Raw genomic sequence first — 18,342 nt, 5'->3', positions numbered from 1 at the left:
AGAGGAAGACAAACTCCCTTAACCACAAAAACAAACACTGATATCTGCATAATAGTGTGACATTATTACACAGCACTGACAAGCACTGATTGACGGCATTTTATAGCGCACAGTCAATGAGCCGTACAGGCATTGATTCCATTACTGCACACTGCTGCTGCAGGAGGAGAGGATTTGATTTTAATCCAACATGTGTGCATCTAAAATCAAACAGTAAAGACGTTTCTTTCATTTATGTCCTTTTTGTCCTGCAGCTTCCTGGTGGTGTTTGCCATTTCCTTCCAAAAGCAGCCAATCAGCTACAGCCTGCTGATCAATCCCAGCAGCCTGTTCATCATCCGGCAGGAGACGGGAGAGATCAGCCTGACCAGGACGTTGGATTACGAGAGCGACCAGCGGCGGTACCTGCTGATGGTGCGAGCCAGCGAGGAGGCCGGCAGCCTGAGCACGGCCACAGAGGTGAGTTTACATAAAAAGAGAGAGAGGGAGAGAGAGAGAGAGAGACAGAGAAGCTGAAACATGAGTCAGAGAAGAGACGGGGTCAACTGAGCCCAAAGCTGCGGTCCACAGTGATGTTTTATTATTGCAGCTGTCACACAAACCTTTACTCTTACTGCTGAGTGTAAGCTTAATAAATAAATCTGCTTTGTTGCTCAGAATCGCACCACTTTTCTCTCTCCCACTGGACTCTCTAGGAGCGAGCAGACCGACCTGTTTTCACCTTTATGTTGTGGCTCATTTTCGAGTGACAAGGCTGCGTTTACCTTCAATGATCTGATCTCAGAGCTGACCTGTTGACCCCACACTACTCGGCCGTGATCACGCAGAAGAAGCAGCAGGCTCGGGTGCTGTCTACATGGCTGAATGCTTTTGAGATGTTAACAAGTGGACCTGAGGACAAAGGGATTTTTATTTTTCTCCTGCTCGTCCCGTGTTTTTGTATTTCACTGAGAGTGTGATGAACAAACACTTTGAGGCTGTGAGAACTCTAAATCCGAAAAAAGTTAATTCACAAACGAATATGTCTCGATCAACTATGCATGAATTCAGTGTTCTTAAATTATTAATTCAAAGATTTTGTTGCCCAATTATCATGTCAGGCGCTCACTCCGCACCACAGATTTAGCAGGAGAGAAATCTCCCTCTGCTCAGTTGGCGTTGTGGGGTTGCAGATGAAGCCTGGGAAAACCTATCCCAGCTATTTCAGGACTATTACTCAGCTGTCACTTCACACTTTACACACAGTGGTGACAGGGAGCTCGTAGGGTGCAGGGCAGCTAAGGGCCTTTGTCGAAAACACACACATGCTCGGAACATTTCTATTTTTGACTCAGGAAGTCATGAAGTGGAAGATAAAGAATGTGGGGAACTGGCAACCCGACAAACTATAAAATGCAATTTAGATTCAATTTTTTGGTCAGCTTCCTGTGCAGAATATGTCCTATGGTTGTCTCCTGGTTTTGAGGGTTATTATAGAGAAGCTAATTTAGCATCTTCTCTGATTTCTTCTGTTTTTTCTCCTCCTCTCCTCTCCTCTCCTCTCCTCTCCTCTCCTCTCCTCTCCTCTCCTCTCACTTTGGCCCTAATCAGGTTCAGGTGTTGATAACGGATGAGAATGATTGTGTCCCAGAGTTCCTCCAATCCATCTACAGTGTGGATGGTGTCCCCGAGACTGTAACCACGGCAACGTCTCTGCTGCAGGGTGAGACTCCGCTGACCCCATATTTCACATCCATCTGTTTCTTTTTGCATTGTGGAGAGAAACTATTTAAAAAGTCACTTTTTGCACAGAAAACAGCAGATGTACTTCACGCAGGTGCGGCTCAGACCTTGAGTCGTTGCATTGACACGTAAAGTTTTACATTTTTTCCAACTGAAATAAACTAATAGATGCTTCAGAGCTGAGATCATGCTCCAATTACCCCAATCTAAACGCATGCTGTGTTTGCAGAATGTATTTGTTTTGATGTTTTATTTACTATACTAGTGCATTGCCCGTTCAGAATGTTTGTTTATGATGTGTTGAACGTGGCTGATCAGGATTGGCTAGGGGCAACGTGAAGTTCTGTGGTCAGCCAAGGAGCCAAAATGAGCTTTGAATCAAGGGAATAGCTAATGTGTACCTATACTGTACATAATATTGCCTTAGGCCAGTCTCCTGCGCATGTGCTGTGTGTGTTGTTTCCGCAAAATCACACAAAATGACATGACATGCCTAGTGCAGAGTAACGTTACCTAGGTAACTAAGTTGCACAGCAGTGGCCGAGTGATTTCATCAGACTTTTGTTAACAACGGTTAGCTAACCTGTAATAGTCAAACAGAAAGGGGGACCGTATTTAGTACTAAAGATAGCCTCTATTTAGCAAAACGAAACGGTAAACATTGCAATGTCCAGTGTGTCCCGTCTCGTCCACTCAGTGACCTAAATAAACTTTTCCTTGGGCGAGTCTCCTTCTGTGCGTGCTCGTCTCGTGTTTCCGGTCAGTTTCGATTCCATCAGCAAAACTATTTAAAACGTTTTAGCAACAATATGAGCTCGTGTAAACTTCACAATCAGCGCTGCACTTCTTTGGGTCCACAGTAACACACCCGCCAAGTCGGATTTTAATCGGACGAATGGCTGTGTAGAAAATTGACTAACGAACACACAGACACACACACAGGCATGCACACACACACACACACACACACACACACACACACAGAGATTCCTGGATTTATATGTATCCGTGTCTGTAACTGCATGAAGCGTCCTTATAGAAATCACATTTAGTGCTGGAGGCAAAACATACAGTAACATACTGTGCAGAAAGAGGATTGTATTCAAAGGTTTTTATTTCTGCCTCCTTCACTGACATCTTTTCATGTTTGCTGCATAAAAAAATGTATTTGCAATCTTGAAAATCAGGTTTATTTTAGGATTCTGTAACTTGAACATCCTGTGTGATATTTAGCTCCAGCCAAAGACAGAAAAGTACCTCAACAGGATTTTAGATGTCCCATAGTTTTTTCTATTTTACTCACAATTTAACGGGCTCTCTTGGCCAACACCACAGATCCATAAACACAAAAGTATCTCCCCGTTCTCACCTTTCCACCCTGTGTTGGTTAGTTCTTGTCAAATGCTTTCTCTTTGTGGGGTGTCCCTCCCCCATGGCAGGCGGCAGATGATTCGTGGGAATCTCAAGCTGGGGGATAGTTCCCAGTGGATTCTGGGTGAGAAAAATGGAACAAATTTAATCTGAAAACATTCAAACACACAGCCTGGAGCGGTTGAAATTGTTGGCACAGCAGAACCGGCAGTCAGAGAAAACAGCACCCGATATAAACCAGAGCAACACGAAGAGAGACTCAAACGAGCGGTACGGAAGAAAGAGCCCAGCGGTGGAGAGATCCAAGGTAGAGAAAGTGGAGATGGGAAGTGTTCTGAAAGAGCCAGCAAAGGGAAAGTTAGATCTTTTTGCTATGAATAGACTGTAGCTCACATTAGAAGCCCAGAATGCTCCAACAATTCAGATCAAAGGGTGAAAATCTGCAAATAGAGAGACATTTTTTTTCATTTCTTCATGTGTGGGCTGCATGGATAACCAATGAATTGATGAAAAGATTGAAATTACCTTAAAAATGTCAGCTGACATTAATCTGTGAAAAGGCACAATCAAACATTTTACAAAAGAATAACTTTTAAGCTACCAACTTTGGTTATTTGTAAAGAACATTGACTGTATATAAAGATGGACAGCACGTTCTCTACTCCTGCCGTTGTACAAAAGTGAAGCCATAATACCACCTCAACCTGACACTTGGAGTCAGAGTCTGTGAGGTAGAGATCGGCCCATGGAGTCCCGCCCCTTCCTCAATATACAACACTCATTCAACTTCCTGATCAAAGGTCAAAAGTCCCTCAACTGATTCTCATCAGTTTGAAGGCGACGATCAATGTTATTATTTTTGGGCTTTTTACGCCTTTATTTAGAGACAGGACAGTGGATAGAGTCTGAAACCAGGAGGGAGAGAGAGAGGGTTGAGATACGGGAAAAGAAGCCACAGGCCGAATTCTAACCGGGGCCGCTCTACATTGTGCTCGAACAAACCGCGAGGCTACTGATGCCCCCTTCTGACCTGACCCTTCAGAGCTGCAAGACTGATTTAGGTTTTTGGCTGGATTTCAGTCGGATCACGTGTCATTTGCTGTTCAGTATACAGGGATCACGAAGGCCAATCACAGCCCGATCTGCTGCTCCCGACCAGAGTCGTACGACTGCACACACTTACACACACTTGCACTGTGAGATCACAGCCGCAGGCCGATTACAACAATTTTCTTAAAGGGCAGTTACCACAACATTTTTAAAGGGACAGTAACCCTCAACAGAAGCCCCCCCCACCCCACCCCCACGCAGCACACACACAAAAAAGAGATACAGACTATGTGTAATACATTTCCTACCATATTTTGTGTCTTTTATTGACAATTTTCACTGAAGAAACATTGTTAGTTTAAAATACAAAAGATTTGTTCACCCTGTTAGATGGTGGCCATCTTGGATTTCTGGGTCAAAATGGGACATCAAACTGATGTCAGATTCAGAATCCTCATGGTTGACCGATACAAAAAAGTGTCTTCATACATGATTCTAGGTGCTCGGGTTCAAAAGTTGTTTTTTTTCAACATGGCGCCGGCGGCCATTTTGGATTTGGCCCTCAAAAATCCCAGGATTTATGGGAGGGACCTGGGTACCAATTTTTTTCTAAAAGGTCAATAGAGGTCAAATCAATCGTCAAACATCTTAGCCAGACAATTGTCACAGAATTGAGGTTCTGGACCCAACTATTCTTTGGCTTTTTTTTTGCGCCTGCACAAACTAGCAGACAGCGTCTGAAATCACCATGGCAACAGCAGGCATGCCTGTATGATGTTTCTTCCTCCTCCTATCACAAACAATTTGAACGAAAGAAACGATGGCTTCACTTAAAGACCCTTCACTGCAGACCTCCAGCTGACAGGGAATATTTATTATGATTGAGCCGAGCTTGTGACCTATACTGCAGCCAGTCAGCAGGGGGAGCTCCAAATGTTTTGGCTTCACTTACAGGGGGCTGTGTTGTTGTCCATTGTTTTATACAGAAAAGAAGACATAACAGATATGCCACTTGAGAGATTGAGGGAATATTTTTCTATTATATTTTTATTTGATCTGCAATGAGCCGATCACACTAAACCATCTATACAAATATTATACTGTAAATGAACAGTCATCATCTTTAATATGAGACATTTAGATGGAGGGAGAATGAAGCCTTGAGATGCACGGGAGCGTCTGTGCTGATGTTTGACTCAGAGGAAATAAACACATCAAAAGAATATGCAACATAAAAAGAGTTGTGAGCTTCGGGGGCTGTTTGAGGAAAAATGAGCTAAAGTGAAATCCAACAAACTTACACTTAAATTAGCTGAGCAGCCGAGGGTGTCGATATTTGTGGCTGCAGTCTGGGAAAGAAATCTCATCACACATTAGAAACAAATCCATAGTGTGTTTTTCTGTGTAATTACTTCAAAATAAAAAATGATTTCCAAACACCGCGTGCAGAAAACACTGTCGTGCGTTCGTTGCACTTGTTAGTTTTTTTTCGTCTTTAAGCTCATTTCTGCAGAGATGGTTATTATTCCAGAGGGACACTGCACAGTGTGTGTGCTGGTAATTGTATCTGTCACAGCTTATGATCTATTACATGTTTAGCAAGGCCATAAAAAGATAATGATGTACACAGTTGTCAACATATTCATCAGCTGATGGCGTCTCATCCGCTCATTAAACTGTAAATTGATGGTCGTGCTGTGATGTCTTCCCTCCTGCAGTTTTGGCCACAGACTGTGACTCGGGGTTAAACGCCGAGCTCACCTATTACACCCTCAGCCCAGACTTCAGCATTTCACCCCATGGGACCGTTTTCCCTGCGGGGCGGCTGGACTACGAGAGGCGTAACCATCTGTATGAGTTTGTGGTGATGGCGACAGACAGCGGTGATGAGCCTCACTCCGGCACGGCCACGGTCCGTGTGAGGATGGCGAACATCAACGATGAGGCCCCAGAGTTCTCCCAGCCTGTGTGAGTACATTTATACTTCCAAAAACAGTCAGGTCTTTCTCTTACACCCCAATCATCCCTCCCTCTGTCTTACGTAGCGGTCACCTGACTTCGCTTTCTGGTCAGCATTGCTGTGTATCTGCAGCAGGTGGGTGGGCTGTGGTGTCTGCTGTTTGCCAATAGTTACGGCCACTTTGCTACGCTCATTCAATCTTTTTTTTCAACACATTCTCCCTCACTAAAACACATTTTGCACTGTGATGCACTTGTGGTGAATAACGGTAACCACAGGTGGCAGAAGTCAAACACAATCACAGCACAGGTGTCACAGTTTACACACAATGACTCATGCCTGAAAACACTTACTAATGGTGTGATTAAACCAAAATGAACTGGTGCAGAGGGAAGGAGCGAGCTGGAGGTTGATCTCAAAGACGGATGGAGACAATCTGAGAGTCAGAGGAGGAACAGGGAACACTGCATGTGGTGTGGATGAATTGCTCGAATCTGATCAAGCAGGAAGGCACGATGATGAGGCGGAAAGATAAAATCACACTCATGCGATAAACTGTGAATGAGTCATGAATAAAGAAAAAACTAGAAAAACGAAAAGATTCCTGCACGTTGTTGTCTGCACCTGCACTCCAAGATTTACTGCTTCAAAACATTTGGGCACTCGGCTCTTCCTCCTCAGGTTGATTCTGATGATGAATGAACCCGATGAAGGTCGGCGCCCTGCGACGTTGGGAAGCAATACAGTCAATTCTGGAACTGAAAGAGCAGACGACAGTGTGCAGGAGTCTTCTCTCTCATGCACCTGTCCAGGTGTGCAAACGTTTTTGTTCCTTGAATATTTCTTTTGGAAAATGAAACTGCATTTTCAGTCATTTTTGTAAAGCACTTTACTCACACACTTACTCACTCACTCACTCACTCACTCACTCAGTCTCTTTTTTCTGTAGCGACCCCTGACCTCTGTGTTTTCTGTTTGTTGATGTGTGTAACGCCTGCTCAGTGGGGTTTTCATTCTGACTGCTGTGTGTCTGATGCGAAAACACTGTTTGATTCCGAGCTCAGTAAAACTGTTTTGATTTGATTTTTAATTTTACTAGAAGAGTCAGCGGTATTGTGTTTGTGAAATTAGAAATCTGGGTTTTGAGTTTACAGTTTACAGGAAAAGACAAAAGTTTTAAACAATGCATCTTAGCATTCGTACAAAGACTGTAAATTCATGATTTGACATAATAATAGACAAAAGCTGTTTAAAAAGCGGCACCTTGGGGCGTCTGTAGCCTAGCCGTTAGTGCTTGTATCCCACGAACAGAGGCTGTAGTCCTCCTAGCGGGCGGCTTGTGTTGGAGTCCGACCTGCAGCTCCTTTCCTGCATGTAGTTCCGCACGTTTTCTCTCTCTCGCTCCGGTTGTCTGCCTGGTGTGTGCTGCGAGCTATCGCAGAATGCTTTGCACATCAGGCTGGTGGCATCACTTTTTAAACATTTTTCCTCCCTCAGTATGTCGAAATCATGAGTTCAAAGATATACTGTTTAATAAATAAAGCCTTTGGAGGTGCAGTCTTAATCAAGACAACAAGTGAGCAGCAGAGCTTTGTGCCGCGTCTCTACGCCCGGAGGATTTGTGCCGTGTGTCCGCCATGGTAAATGGACTTGAGCATGCAGAGGGGGCCGTCTCTAAACCCGAAGGTCAGGGTTTCATACATACACATACACACATATACACACTATACATAGAAATTCTACGCTATTATCAAACATTGGTATTACAATTGATAAGTTCATTAGAGTCTCAGTGACACTAGGTAATTATTCAATCTCTTTTTAAAAACAGTTTTACTGGTAAGAATGGTCATTTCTGATGGAAGATCATTCCACATCTTCATGCCTCGATACAAAACAGTACGTTGTCTTGCGTTAATGTTTGACGGTGGAAGTGTAAAACAACCTCTCGAAGCATGCCTAGTATTGAAATCATGACCATTACAGCTAAAAAACAATTGATTAAACAAAGTATTTGGCATTTTAGATGGTTACATATTTCTGAAAAAGCAAAGCAGAGAAATCATCGTCCTTTCTTTCACCAATGACCGACCTAAAGTTAAGTGCATTTTAGTGATATTAGCTCTTCTGTCACAGTTCAGCGCCCGTCTTGCAGCTCTGTTCTGGACTAACTGTAATTTTTATTTGATGCACTTGACCACACTGCTGGACAATAGTCTAAGTGAGTTAGGACTAATGTTTGTATAACACGATAACACGATACAGATAACATGGCCAGCATGTCATATGTAAGAGGAAAGTGATCTCCATGTATCTTCACATGACAAAATCAGCCATTCAGTCGTTATGCAGCCGTCTAACACAAAACATGAAATTCTGAAGCTACACTTGTTCTACTCTTTTCTTTATATCCCTAAAAATATAGTCATATAGGAAAAATCAAAGCTTGTCTCCGTGCACAGAATGATAGTTGCATCACAGATATTTAGGCTGTTACATCACACTTCACAGACCTGCCTTCCTTCCTTCAGGCTTTTCTTCGCAATCATTTCTGATTCTGGGAGTCCTGCCATGAAGAGTTGGCAACTCGTGTCAGTACTGCTGTTGTTAAACCAGCAGCATTAAAACAAACTCGCTGTGAGTTATTTGGTGTGTTAATCACAGCAATGCTGCATCAGAACAATCTGTTGCTCGCTGCTCACACATTAGCTGTGAACACCGTGAGACTTTGCTACCTCTTGTCTGATATTGTAGTCAAACTGAGCATTCACATGGAACTCTCTGCGGTTTATTTTTTGGCCAGTTGCAAAGGTACGCAGCAGACTGACAGGTGGATTCAGTCCAGGTTGTCCTTGACTGACTTTTTGGCAAACCTGTGTGAGTGTGTGGGCAGAACTGTCGCCTCGACTCTGCTGTACTTATTTCCCCCCAAAAAATGAGTGAGCCACTTGTCCTTTCAGTCATGTCTCAATGACCTTGCACAGAAGTCTGATGTGTACCTGTGTTTTTTCCCACTCTTGTTGCATTGTCAGGTGTCAGTCTCAGTGGGTGGCTTACACTGAGCCATACAAACACAAGGGCAGAGAGGTGGAGAAGTAGGCAGACAAACAAAACACAGAGGAGGAGAAAACACTTAAACATGCTTTCAGGGCAACAGGAAGAGAATACCAAAACAAACACTGCATGAAGAGAGGAGACAGCCAGTCAGATATGCAGATAAACAGGGAAGCCTGTCGGCACTCAGACAAATACTCTTGCCAGAGCCATACAGAGATAGTTAGAGATGCAGGCGGTTTGCCAGCGAGGGTGTGTTGTGCGCTTCGTCATACTGTGGCTCACTGAGATGCAGATAAGTGCTGCGAGGGTAGAGGAGGACAATGGAGCCAAAAACAGAACAAAGATGAGCATGTAGAGGAAGACTGATGGATGTAAAAGAAGTGATTCTTCAGCTCTGACTAATTGAGATCCTCTGTGAGAGGACAGGCTGATGTTTCCTGCCATGTCCCGTCAGTTCACACGGAGGCTTAAAGTGATTGAAGTGCAGCCCGGTGCAGCAGAGCGACTGTGAAAATGCAAATAATCAAGACATGTGGTCCAGCAGACGGGGGACGGCAGGCCTGCACTGTCTGGTTCACAGTTCAGTGAGACGCTGGGTGAAGCTGGGAGGACAGTGTATACAGGGGAGTGTATACATGTCGTCCCGGGGAGCGGCGGAGAGGTGGCCTCTGAGCCGGGTGACAGATTACAGGTCACTCATGTTGCCACGGAGACTGCAGCGGCTGGCGGAGATGAATCACCCATCAGCGTTCTTCTGTAAACCATCAATCACCCCTGACTTCTCACTTCAGACACTGACCCCCCCCCCCCCCCCCCCCCCCCCCCCCCCCCAGACACACACACACACACACACACACACACATTAGGAGGAGGATGCAGCACAGAATCTCACAGGGGATGAGTTCTGCTGACGAATCAACTCCAACTGAGAGAGAGCACGTCCCCCCCCCCCATCCTCTCTCTGTCTATCAGCCTTCCTCTCTGCTCACGCTCTCCTCTCTCACTGCCACATATCACTTCACCTGTCACTTTGGTGCCAGCCTTCTTTTCTGTCACCTGCTCCTCTCTCGCCTCTGCCCTGTTTTCCATTTCTCTTCATCTCTCCGCGTCCTCCGAGTCACGCAGCTCATCTTCACCCCATCGAGCTTTGTCCCACAGCCGTATATATATATATATATCAGTCTCCGGTGTCTGGACGGGCATCTCGCTGCCCAGCACCACACAGCGAGCAAATCACTGTTGACATTTTAAAAGGCACTGGATCAAATGGCCCACAGTGGGCTGGGTATGTGGAAGCACCATTTGTTCAATGACTTCAACATCCCAGTAGACGTTATCATTTGTCTCCGGTCTGGCCGGCTAAGAGGAAAGGTTAAATCATTGTGACAAGCAAAAGCCACAACCATAAGTCCAATCAGGCTGCTGATGCTTCAGACTGAGGAGATGATTTGTATCTCCAGCCTGTGTTTGTTTCTATCAATGACTTCTATTTCTAACTTCTGATAAACTTGTCTTGCTCTCTGCAGATATCGAACGTTTGTGTCCGAGGACGCAGGCCCCAACACTCTGGTCGCAACAGTTCTGGCCAAAGACCCGGACGGAGACGGGATAATCTATTCAATAACAGCCGGCAATGAGGAAGGGAACTTTGTCATCGACAGCCAGAAAGGTGATACTTCTTCATTTTCCTTCTGGGGCTTCACACTTTTTAAGTTCTCGCTCTAATTGACAGGCTTTTCGTCAAATCACATATTCAATTTCCACTAACATATTCCTCCTACAGTGGCGTGTAATGAACGCCCTCTACTCTCAAAGTCAATGTGGAAAGGTATTAAAAGTTTTTATGAAAAGCTGTAACTTCAAAACGAGTGCTGCTCTTTTCATTATTGAGGTCATAAAATGTAAACGATGACATTATTTAGGAAATTTCCACTCTGGGTTTCTCTTTTTTTTCTGTGCTCTCACAGAGGAATGTTTCCCGTCTTTCTAGCGCTGGCGACTGCACAGTTTATCTTTTTTTTTTTTTTATGCTTTGATCCGAAACCAGTGGCAATCACTGTGACATTTGTCACCCAACCCTTTCAATTCAATTTCACAACAACTGCTCTATCATGGCTCACGATCTGCAGGCTGCGCTCTGCCGGCTCTCCTTCCCTTTGTGTCCGCTTTTTATATTCCCTGCCACCTTTTTGTGTATTTTTCAGAGCAAAAAATTGGTAAGGCTGATATCCTTTGGGTGCAGGGAAAACCACTATATGGCTTTCCACTTATGGTGCTGTATATACCAGGAGGGCTGCCTCATTGAATAGCCGCTTGTCGCATTTGTAAACAAGGTTGACATTTAAGCCCGGAGAATTACCGTGTGCATCCCACAGTTCACTTATTTTAATGTAGTGGTGCAGCGCTGTCAATGTCATGCACCGTCATTAGGAGCCAGGATGCTTCTCTGCTCTTTGGGCAGCGGGGAAGACGAGTAAATTGGGAAGAGAGGAAAGTCAGGCACTCGCATCCTCGTGTGTCAGCATGCCGAGCTGTCTTTAATCAAAAGCATTAAAGGAGATGAATCGAAACACACAGAGAAAATAAAAAACCTCCCGATGCTTTCACTTCAATGACTTTCCCCCACATCACAGACTGCATGTTCGTCCTGCAACCTCTGATGTTTTGTTTCACTCTCGACGAGAAAGATGTTGACTCAGATGCTGCATCCTTTTATCCCACCTTTGATCCTCACTGTTACATGAAAGCAGACAAAGAGGGGAGAGGGGGGAACAGCTAATAGGCATCTGCTGAGCATGGTTAACTTCTAACCCCAGTCACTTACTACTTCATGTTTGCGCTCAAGTGCCTGAGTTGGATGGGCATCTTCGGAGGAGAGCGTGCAATTATTTGATTAGAAAAGTGACGAGATCACAGCTGTGAAATTGCTTTTTGGATTTAGTCTGCATATCAGATATTTTTTTACCTTTCTCTGGAACTCTGAGGTGGATTTCTGCGTCTTTCTATCTCACTTTGAAGAACAACAACATCCAGTTTACATCCCCCTGCTTTGTTATTTAATGATAGCATCCTTCAACATGCAAGGCCGCTGTGGCAGTGACAGCCATGCTTAAAGACTAATGGAACAGATGTACTTACTGTGTTTTATAACGTGCCATTCAACGTGTGCGTTGTCTTTGAAGGGTTGATTCGTCTCCGCTCCACTCCCCTGCCCAAGCTTCAAGGCCTGGAGTACGTCCTGAATGTGACGGCCACAGACGACAATGCATCAGGCGGACCGCACCCTCTCTCCTCCACCGCACGTGTCATCGTCGGAGTGGATGATGTCAACAACAACAAACCTGTCTTTGAGGAGGTCAGGATCGATTCTTTGTCTATCTTGTGAATCGAGTGTTAGCATAATGCATTAGCTAGCATGGTCACCTTCCACCTTCCTCACATGACTTCAGGACAGTTTCCTGAAAATTTCCGTGCTAATATCTAGGGCCCGACCAGTATCAGATTTTTCCATGCTCCAAGAGGTGACTGGCTGAAAAGAGACAGTGCCCGTTTCTTTATGCTATGCTAAGCTAACTAGCTCATGGAGGTGGTTTCACTTTTGCAGCACAGATATGAGGGTCTCAGCATCTGTTTTACGAAATGTAGAATGACTCCTTTAAAGCATTATTCTGGCTTTCTGTTGTTGCTGCTGTCATCCTGAAGCCGTCTAAATTGCTGACAGTCGGTTGTTTTGACTCAAATCAAAGATTGTGCTTACACAATATGGCCTACAAAGGTTTTTTCTGCCTGTCTGCCTCTTCCTCTCAGTGCACTTCAGTTATTCCTCCGTCTATCACTCCTCCCTCTCCCTCTCTTTATCCCACCTGCCAGCGCTCCTTGAGTTTTTCTTTCTCTGTGTTTTTTTTTTTTTCTCATTTCCCCGGCCTGCGTCTCTCCGCGCTCTGTTTTCCCATGAGTTCTGATTAGCCTGCACAACCACTCTATCTTTAGGCGCTCCATTGGGGTTTCAATTAATTTATGGGGGGAAAAAGTGCAACATCATCACAATATAGTCTACCTGTTTAATTAACTTGCTCCTTAATTAGGAGTGACTTGAACTTGGACAGGAGACAGCTCCTGAGGTCTGTCAGTTTGGCCGTAAGTCTCTACAACTCGACGTGTTCAAATTTTCAATTTACGCCTCAGAACCATCTCGACATGACCTTATGTTTGATATAATGTGAGTTTTGTGAAAAGATACCTGCAGGCCGTATTGCTGTCTGTGCCATCACGACCCATTAACCCCTGCTTTATTCCTCTCTACAACGCTCCGTCTCATCCTTTGATCCGTATCGGTCTGGCTCTCGCTCCTCCTTGCCGTTTGTTTTCCCTTTTTTCATGGTCATTCTGTTGAAAGAGAACTCCAGAGAGTGCCTCTTTATCTGGGGCATATGTTCATTAGGGGGAATGGATTGAATCCGCGGCTAAGACAAAGCTGTTCACTGCTGGCTCTTCAAAAGAAATAAGCTAAAATGTTTTCCTTTCTATAGACCCTGCCTGCTGTATCTATACTGTACCTCCCTGTGTGTGCATCGTGCCCTATTTCTATGATCCTTGTACTCTCTTTGCTGTAAGATGTTCTCATTATATATTCTCATACATATTAAGGATGCTTCTTGTTTGTTTGTCTCTCCCTCTCTCTCTCTCTCTCTCTCTCTCTCTCTCTCTCTCTCTGACTCTCAGTGCCAGCAATATCGTGAGCAGGCTTCAGTGCTGGAAAACCAGCCGACGGGGACTTTTGTGTTGCAAGTGCATGCGGTGGATGCAGATGAGGGAGCAAATGGAAAAGTCAAATATGGCTTAATGCACAGAGACAGCGCCATGCCCGCCTTCAGAATCCATCCAGACACAGGTAGAGCGGACACGGATGTCTGGGCTAAAATAGCTCTCAATTAGACGCAGAGCAAAGGACTCACTGTGCAAAGACAGCGCTGCTTTTCAACTCTAATTGACATCCAGTCATTTATTGTAAAGTGTGACCTTAGCTGAGAGGAAATGTGCACATAACTGAAATTTGTATTAGAAAGAATAGGCATCAAATGCCAAAACCTGCCTGTCAATCATCATTGTGTTTATTGAATTTATTTAATGTGGACGTCTCAGTGAGAGCCCTCGAAGTATGAATGTGAATCTACATAATGAAGCTCATATAGTCTCTGCACGTTGGGTCAGACCTCTGTTTTCATTTCTCATGATTTCATAACAAAGTCCCTGCACTTTAAAGAAATGCTCGACTTTCTCAGAACACATTTATGATTGTTGACTTGTTTTCCTGGTTTATGGATGGACGCTACGATGGATGAAAAGACGGATGGATGCTTAAATGCGGTGCACAGATGACTGAATTGGAGAGCAGCTGAACGGGTGGATGAATAAATATTTATTCATGTGTGTCTTTGCAGGAGTGATTGTGACAGCCCGGAGGTTCGACAGGGAGCGACAGAGGGAGTATTCGATTACGGTAACGGCCACTGACTGGGCCGAGGAGCCGCTCATCGGCATCTGTCAGCTCACCATCCAGATTCTGGACCAGAATGATAACAGCCCAAAGTTCGAGAATTTGCGCTACGAGTGTAAGTGTTTGAAAAAGCTGATGCAACAAAAACGAGTATCATTAAAGCAGGAATATAACAAGGACCATGAATACGAGTGACTGTGTTTAAAGGAGACCTATTAAACTCACTGTCAGCATGATGTCACTCTGGTACACCTATAGAGTAGGGTTGCGAGATGTTTAGCTCAAAATCCTCCTCATGTATCTGATACTGGCGTCAGTAAAATCCCTCATGTCAGCCTCTTTCTGAAACGCTTCATTTCAGCGGCTGTCTCTTTAAGGCCCCCCCCCTCCCCTGGTGCCCACTCTCCTCTGATTGGCCAGCTCTGTTTGCAGTGTCAGGAACATTTCAAGTGAACTTCTGGGTGGGGGCGTGTCCTTTAGAGAGCTTTGCTCCACGCTTTGCTCTGTCGGTAGAACCTGGGGTCAGGTTCTGGCCAAGTCTCACAGAGTTCTCGTAACATCTCGTTCAGAACGGCAGGAAACCACATCCGGGGATTACGCCAACAACCATGTATCTTGTGTTGTGTGGATATCAAACATCGCAACATTTTATGTATGTATTTAAATATGAATCAGCAGAATAGACCTCCTTTCAGTATCGACGTCATGTTTCCGGCTCCTCCCGTTTGACAAAAGTGAAAACAAAATAACCCCCCGCGCTGGCATATTGCACATTTGACGTCCTGCCGTTCAGTTGGTGTTGTCATGGCGACCCCTGTGGACAAAGCTGTACTTCTTATTTCTTGTCTTCTCTTGTCCCGTGCATTCATAAATAGCATTCTGCAAAGAAACAAATCCTCCTGTTGTCTTTAAGCTGTTAAACTTATCACAACTTATCTACTTCTCCTCACCCCACACCCCCGATGAAAACGACCTCCAAGTTGACCGTAGTGTAGAAAACCGGGGGCGATCCGACCTGAGGAAGAGAATATGTTTACAGACGAGCTAACGTATCCGAGTATAATTTACATGACGTTTCTATCACAGCAGCACTTACAGCAACAGTACGACAGCTTTCAGGAGCAGCTCACGCTTCCTTATGCAGCGGTCAATGACAAAAAATCTGCTGTTTCCATGGCAACAAAACACATGCTGTGTCTGTCATGTCCTCTAAATAAATTATTTCTCAGGCTTTGATAACTGTTGGAAATATTTCAGGTAATGTAAGTACTCAACAAAAACATTTCTAACATGTGTTTAGTTTAGTTGCCATGCCTCACACTCAGCCTCACATGTTTTTTTCCCCCCCTGTAGACTTCCTGAGAGAGGACACGCTGGTCGGCACCAGTTTCCTGCGCGTGGCCGCTCACGATGACGACTTTGGCACTAATGCAGCGGTAACTTACTCCATGTCCCTGGAGCCGCCCGAGTACCTGCGGGTCAACCCCGTCACTGGATGGGTCTACGTTAATCAGCCCATATCACAGGTCGGTCAGCGCTTATTACCCACTGCTACACACACACATACACACACACACACACACACACACACACACACACACACACACACACACACACACACACACACACAGTCTGTGTCACATAGCGGCCTCTGGGTCTGTGTCGACAAAGTTAATGAATGATCTGCCTCAAAGTGATCCCGGGATGTGTGTACTCCCAGAGGTGCTGCATTTGAAAACACCACCGAGGAAGAAGATGGAGGCAGCAGAGTCATGCAGGCTAAACACATTATTAAAAATAGATCCTAACAGCTTGAGATTCTTGTGGTTATTTATGATGATTCCACTTCCACTGAGACCACAGAATATCCTTGAAATATGTGTAAGAAACAGCTTTAAATCAGTGTATCTGTCAGACAGAGACGGAAAGCTCAGGTCTGCTAAGAAGCTAATTATCAGGACTCTTTGCTTGGCCTCGCTCAAACAGGTTCGACACTTTAATTTGAGTGTATCATCTCGCACTTTGATGAGGAGACTTGCCGGCGTGCAGCAGCTTTGGGCGAGTCGTGTACTTTGATGCTATTAAGTGAAACAATTCGAAGGCCATACCTGCGATTTCACTTGCAGAGCACGATCACCTCGAAGCCAACGCCTTCTCTAAAACCCAAACTGTAACGTGCTTTAGAAAAGTGCTGCAAAGATCATTCCCCTGATGAGAAATAAGACAGCTCTTTTTTTTCCAAAAGGGAATTATTTCAGCGTTATATAAATGATTGTGTTTAACATGTAAAGCAGCAGCAACAAAGGTTAGAAATCTGTCCTCCAGTGGTCGCTTTCCATTGACTAATTGATGCACTTGAAGTGAATTACTGTGTCAGTGTTTGAGCGACATGTTGGCGCTTTTCATGTTTTCTTCTTTCTGTTTTCCTCCTTCACTTATTCAAAGATAGAAGTTGTTCTGCAGCTACAAACTTGCCACAGCACTATAAAGACGTGTATTATTTAGCATACTTTCTTAGTGTTGGAAGTCCCTGGCAATTTTGCTGCTGACTTCATGCAAAATTGAAAGTGCTCAGCCCCAGACCTCGCTGAACAAAGCTGCTGCATATTTAAGAGCGGTTTCTGAGTCTGTTTGAATCATGCAACGAGCTTTGTGCTGTAACTAAGACTGTAAAAGCACTTCATTAAATGTTAAAAGTCTGCGCCGGTCCAAGACGTTGTTCTAACTTGATTTTCTCATCAGAGTTTCTGATTACAGGGAACGAGTATTCAGCAACAATCTGCAAAATTTTCACAACACAAACTTCACAGGAGAACGTGCAGCTCTGCTCCCAACTGGCAACTCGCAGCCTTTCTGAGAGAAAATTCTAAAGGAGACACTCTGCGATTATTTATGTGCCCAAATACAGTAGAGCCAGCTGGATCCATGCAGGGCCAGCCGCCTGTACAGCACAACTCTGCAGGGAATTTAGAGCAGAATATAGAACAAGATGGTCTGCGGGAATCCAAATTATTTGATGGATAACTTCAGGTTCAGATGTGACCAGAAGCGGACTGGATTCATCATTCAGGCCGCAGGGCTTGACTCCGTCCCGGGCCACCCTGTCCACAGGAACCATTAGCTGTGAAAGCTAACTTTCCTGCACAGTTACTTTCAAATTAATAAAATCGCAATATGACCAAGTGGAAAATCCAAATCGCAAGAACCAGCATTTATATGATAGAATAATATGAGAAAGGTAAATGTGTCATGAAGCTCCGGCCCGCGATCTCTGTTCTCCAGATGTAATAAATCACGTTTGTTTGGTGAAGACGCCAACAAAATGTAACAACATCATGGTTATACTAACCTCTTGGTCACAACCTTTGTGACCAAAAGAATAAGATCGCAGAACCGAGGGTGTCAGCCTTAGAGAGAGGGGGAGGAGCTCAGACGTTGAGGTGGTTCAGGAATCTGATCAGGATCCTCCTGGACGCCTCCCTTTGGAGGTCCGAGCACACCCTTTTGGGAGGAGACCGCGGGGTAGCTCACTGGAGGGATTACATCCCCCAGTAGGAGCTGGAAAACGTTGCTGGGGATAGTGAAGTCTGGCTTGACTGCGCTTGCTGCCACAGAGACACGACCTTGAATAAGCGGAAGAAAATGTATGGATGGATGGATCACGGTTTTAACCATCCGGCAACTT

General features: G+C 44.8%; 1 protein-coding gene across 1 annotated transcript in view; it reads left to right on the top strand.

Annotated features, from left to right (window-relative positions):
* Positions 1-18,342, top strand: part of LOC132973278 (neural-cadherin-like) — a 112,006-nt gene that overhangs the window by 40,899 nt on the left and 52,765 nt on the right. The window contains exons 4-11 of the mRNA XM_061036648.1: positions 255-459; positions 1,591-1,702; positions 5,862-6,111; positions 10,687-10,829; positions 12,343-12,515; positions 13,883-14,051; positions 14,602-14,772; positions 16,011-16,183. Of these exons, the coding sequence (XP_060892631.1) occupies positions 255-459; positions 1,591-1,702; positions 5,862-6,111; positions 10,687-10,829; positions 12,343-12,515; positions 13,883-14,051; positions 14,602-14,772; positions 16,011-16,183 (1,396 nt within the window). The remainder of the gene's footprint in view (positions 1-254; positions 460-1,590; positions 1,703-5,861; positions 6,112-10,686; positions 10,830-12,342; positions 12,516-13,882; positions 14,052-14,601; positions 14,773-16,010; positions 16,184-18,342) is intronic.

This window comes from Labrus mixtus, chromosome 4, assembly GCF_963584025.1.
Source record: "Labrus mixtus chromosome 4, fLabMix1.1, whole genome shotgun sequence".
NCBI lineage: Eukaryota > Metazoa > Chordata > Actinopteri > Labriformes > Labridae > Labrus > Labrus mixtus.
The sequence above is the reverse complement of the archived record's forward strand: the minus strand, read 5'-3'. Positions and strand labels throughout refer to the sequence as shown.